This window comes from Chinchilla lanigera, unplaced genomic scaffold (genome assembly GCF_000276665.1).
Source record: "Chinchilla lanigera isolate Chin_1 unplaced genomic scaffold, ChiLan1.0 scaffold00011, whole genome shotgun sequence".
Taxonomy (NCBI): Eukaryota; Metazoa; Chordata; class Mammalia; order Rodentia; family Chinchillidae; genus Chinchilla; species Chinchilla lanigera.
Genome location: NW_004955412.1, coordinates 26,661,177 through 26,666,257, shown reverse-complemented (window position 1 = coordinate 26,666,257; position 5,081 = coordinate 26,661,177). Strand labels below are relative to the sequence as shown.

The 5,081-nt window shown below is 40.6% G+C and overlaps 1 protein-coding gene across 3 annotated transcripts in view; it reads left to right on the top strand.

Annotated features, from left to right (window-relative positions):
- Positions 1 to 1,268: 1,268 nt before the first annotated feature.
- Acrv1 (acrosomal vesicle protein 1) overlaps positions 1,269 to 5,081 on the top strand; it is a 10,010-nt gene continuing 6,197 nt past the window's right edge. Inside the window, exons 1-2 of one of the 3 annotated variants that reach the window (XM_013510946.1) lie at positions 1,269 to 1,421; positions 4,511 to 5,059. In XM_013510946.1, coding sequence (XP_013366400.1) covers positions 1,370 to 1,421; positions 4,511 to 5,059 — 601 coding nt within the window. In that variant the 5' untranslated portion in view covers positions 1,269 to 1,369. Of the gene's footprint in view, positions 1,422 to 4,510; positions 5,075 to 5,081 lie in introns of all 3 variants that reach the window. The other 2 variants (XM_013510948.1, XM_013510947.1) reach the window with 2 other exon arrangements.

Here is a 5,081-nt window from a genome sequence, read left to right as displayed (position 1 = left end):
CAATGGAGTACTACTCTGTCATAAAGAAGGACAAACTTGAGACATTTTCTGTTAAATGGATGGACCTCAAGACCATATTCTTAAGTGAAATAAATCAGACAAACATGTAAATACCACATTGTTTCTCTGGTGTGAGAAACCAAAAGTGTAAATAAGGACCAAAATGTGTAATAGATATTGGGAAATGGAAAGAAAATGTTCAAATGAAAAGGGGAACAAGGGAAAGGGGAGGAGAAAAGCACAAGAAAAAAAAAAAGAGTAGAAGGGAAAAAGTGGAAACAAAGTTTTTGTAAATAAGGAGGGGAAAAGAGGTTTAAAGGAGGAGAATGGAAAAAAAAAGATATACCATATACAGGTATAAATTCCTTATGATGAATATTATTATTATGTATATCTATAACGTACCAATAAAAAAGGGGAAAAAAAGACAGTTATGTACAGAAGTGAATGGCAATAAAAAAAAGAAAACTGGGCCATCCACGTTTTAGCAACAACGGTAACCACTGTTATCCCTAGGCAAAGAGGGCAGGGAAAGGAAAATATGTTGCCATATGCTAGTTGAATGCTGGAGCCATAGGAGAGAGGAAATATTACAGAAACCTTGTAATGTAAAAAAAGACCTAGCCAGTGGCATCTGTGGTATGAAAATAGGAAAAATATATACTGCTCTCTTCCCTGCTCCCCTCTCTAGTCTTCTATTGGCTAAACTCAATCTGAAGCCAAACCCAGATTTAGTACCTAGGCGATTACATGCACAGAGATCAGCCTTCCAGGGTAGGATCAAGGCCAAGGACAGCAGATTTTAAAAGCCAAAGAGAAGATAACCAGCCATCACATCTCACTATCAAGAACACTTAGAGGTAGACATAGTGGCGCACACCAGCAATCCCAGTGCTTGGGAGGCTGAGGCAGGAGTATTGCCATGAGTTTGAGGCCGGCTTCAGCTACATAGTGTGTTCAAGCCTAGCCTGAACACATAGTAGACCCTATCTCAAAAAAACAAAAAACAAACAAAAAGAATACTTAAGAGATTAAATGTAAAATAGAGGGTCGGAGATATACCTCAGAGCACAAGAGCCTTCCTGGCAAGCACCAGGTCCTGAGTTCGATTCCCAGTACCAAAAAATAAGTAAGTGTGAGAGAGAGAGAGACATAGAAAATACTCACCGCCTGAACTAGGGGAATTTGCCTTAGGCTTCAGGGCCAACTTGACTGACAGATGAGGACCTCAGAACACAACCCATTGTGAGGACATATGGCTTGTCTCTGAGGTTCTAGAATTCCCAGAAGTTCTGTGTGGTGCAGCATTTGAAAGTCTTCACAGCTCTTGGGTGTCTCACACTAAAGATCTCTCTTTTCCTAAATCTCAATGAACAAGTTCATCTTACTTATAAGTCTTTACCTGCTTGGATCTGTCAGAGGTAAGTTATCTTTCTAGGCTCCAGATAGATGCATAAGGGGCCTCCTTTAAAGTGCTTCTGCCCTTGAAGAAGGAAGTCACTCAGTTACCCAAACCAACCTGACTCAAAATCAAGAGTAACTACATAAGACCAACAGTGAGAGCTCAGCTCCTGAACCACTTGATTTCTTCTAGCCATAGGTTTATAGTCAGTGAGGCCCACTGGCCTGGCATTTTCCTATTCTTGTTTTTTCAGCCATTCAACATTTGTACCTAATGTTCTGTGAGACAGAGAACAAGCCTAGAGGTTCAGTATTAGTCCAGCAAGCATCTGTTCCTACTAGTTGAGTATGAAAGCTTGTTAGCAGTTGCCAAGACAGTATACAAAGAAATGGGCTAAGAAAACTATCTCAACACAATAGGTATATGGACCAGAGATCTTGTATCTCCTTTATGGTTGTGTTTATCCATCTAGTTTTCTGTATTACTCTTTTGGGAATCATGAAGAACTCTGTTCCCTCCTACCTACTACAAGAGGAGCTGAGCTGTCAATGAAATGACAAGTTTTCAGCAATGCTGGCTTTCAGAGATTTTTCTTCTTGTTTTGTTACTTTCAAAAATTTGAGCTGAGCTTGGTAGCACACACCTGTAATTCCAGCACCTGGGAGGTTGAGGCAGGAGGATCACCACGAATTCAAAACCAGTGTGGGCTATATAGGGAGCTCATGACCAGCCTGAACTACATAGCAAGACCCTGTCTCAAAAACAAAACAAAACAAATCAAAAACACTTGATTCAGAAATGTAGATACACAACCACTAGGTGGTAGTATGTGCCAGTCACATAGTAGTAAAGTAAGATCATAAGACCTAAGAGTGACTAAGATATCAGCATGCTTATTCAAACCTGTTTTCTGCTCTATATCAGAAATATTTCTTTATTATTTATTTATTTATTTTGCTGTTTTAACTATTGAAGAATCAGTCGAGCAAATATTTATGTTTTTAAAATAAAAACCCATTGAACACCTCACCAAATCTTATCAAAATACTATAACGCAAAAAAAAAAAAAAAAAAAAAAAAAACAAAAAACTATAACCCTCTTTATTTTTTTATTTTTGTTTTTTGAGACAGGGTCTAAGTTATCCAAGCTGGCCTCAAACTTTCAATCCTCCTTTCTCAGCCTCCTAAGTGCTATGATTACAGGCATGTACCACCACACCCAGCAATCCTAAATTTTTAGAAAGTGACTGATTATAAGTATGTATGTTATAGGATTCTTACAAAGCTAGAGTACCCAGGAGCCTTATAACTATCTCAGCTTACAGATCTTGTAATGCCTCTCAGCTTAGAGATAGACTTTATAACCCAGTCCTTATAGTCTTCTTGCCTTCCTCTTAGGCTACTCAGTACAATCAAAGAGTTAATTATCAAATGGTCTGTTTTGTTTTTCCATTCAATTAAAATGAAAGTCACACTTAAGGAATATGACCTGTATTAAAGGTAGAGGAGATTAGTCAAAAGAGAATGGCCCAGGGGCTGGGGATTTAGTAGGGTCTGGGGATTTAGCAGGGCCTGGGGATTTAGCAGGGGCTGGGGATTTAGCTCAGCGGCAAAGCGCCTGCCTGGCAAGCGCAAGGTCGTGAGTTCGGTTCCCGGTACCGGAGAAAAACCAAAACCAAAAACCAAAAAAAAAAAGAAAAAAAAAAGAGAATGGCCCTCTTTGGGGTTTGCAAATACCAGGGTAAGGTAGAGAGAAGAGAAATCTAAAATTAATTGAGCATCTAGGCAACAGACAAGGCATTTCACAATTTATCTTACTGAGTACCCAACAACTCCATGAAGTGGGTGTAAATGGTACGTCACTGGGAATCTCCATTCAGATAGATAAAGATAAGCCAAGAATTTGTTGTTGTTGTTCTTTTCTAACAGGAAAAAGTTTTACTTAGAAAGTAAGAGAGAATGGTAAGAGGCTAGGGATTCAGCTCAGTGTTGCAGCACCTGCTTGGCAAGCAACAAGATCCTGAGTTTGATTCCTGGTATGAAAAAAAATTCTTTAAAAAATGGTAAGAGACTTTATTTTGAGGAGCTGACAAAGATCAGACCAGCTCTTAACAAAGAAACCAAGAAAAACAGAAAAAGATACCAACTTGAGCAGCTTGAGGGGGGATGCTCTGATGAAGGGGATCAGACTGGACCCAGAATTTTTCAATCTAATAATTTATAGCAACTTTGCCTTCTGAATATCCAACCTATGTGGATAAGGAGTGTGAGAAAGAATCTGATCTTACCAAACAGAGCAACTTAATCTCTTCTGGTAATTTTCATGGGCTCAAGGTCAGCCTGTGGGTCATCTTCCAGTTTAAAATTTATTTCTGTCCAAAGGTTAAAATTTTCTATCCTCAGCTGGGTGCACATCCATAGTGCCAGCACTCTGGGAGGATGAGGCCAAAGGATTGTGAGTTTGAGCCCTGTCTGGGCAACTTAGCAAGTCCTTTCCTGTCTCAAAATTTAGAAATAAAGGGTTGGGGATGTAGCTTATTGTGAAGGCCCTGGTTTCAATCCCCAATACTGCTACATACATAAATGAACTGTTTAAATAATTCTTATTTAAAAGAAGAAAACTGTCCACCCTCAACTGGGGCTGGAATTACTCAGCTATTAAGAGGCTATTTGCTTTCTCTCTCTCTATTTCCATTTTTCTTGACTTCACCAAAGGACTCGTGGGAGGGCTGGAGTCAGACTTCTGATGACATGAGTGTCTTGATTTCCTGCTGCTGCCTTTGTCAGGGAAGTACATTCATTTCTCTTCAGGTGCTTTTGGTATACGAGTGAATGTATCTCCCTGTGTAGTTTTTCGTATTTTGTACTTTAAAACTCTTTCCTTCAATCCCCGAAGGTGGTCTCTGTATTTTTCACTAAACAGCTCTATCCTCCACGGTCTCTTGGAGTAATTAGTTAACTTCCTCCAATATCTGCACTATCGTCAAGTGCCTGTTCTGGACCCACAGGAAACTAGGGGTCCCTATTTGTCCCATTCTGTAGTACAGTAGGCTTTACCCCATTCTCTCTCTCACCTTTACCATCTCTTGTTTTTCTTCTCCATAACAGGAGGATTTGGTCAACCTGACACACCTCCTGCCTCCATGGATCATCAAGGTTCAGTTCAGAGACTTTCAGATGAGTACCTTTCACCTGTAAACCCTTCAGATACTGAAGCTTTATATGAGACCTCTTCAGGTAAGAATGTTTTGACTGAGCATGGTTCCAGTGAACACGGTTCAAGCAAGCACGTCACTGGTGAACACGCTGCGGGTGAACATGCTGTACATGAGCACACTTCAAGTGAACACACTTCAAGTGAACAGACCTCAGGTGAAGAGACTTCGGGTGAGCACACTCCAGGTGAACATGCTTCAGGTGAAGAGACTTCAGGTGAACACACCTCAGGGGAAGAGGCCTCAAGTGAAGAGACTTCAGGTGAAGAGTCTTCAGGTGAACATGCTTCAGGTGAAGACACGTCAGGCGAACACACCTCAGGGGAAGAGACTTCAGGTGAACATGCTTCAGGTGAAGACACATCAGGCGAACATGACTCAGGTGAAGAGACTTCAGGTGAACACGCCTCAGGTGAAGAGACTTCAGGTGAACACGCCTCAGGTGAAGAGACTTCAGGTGAACA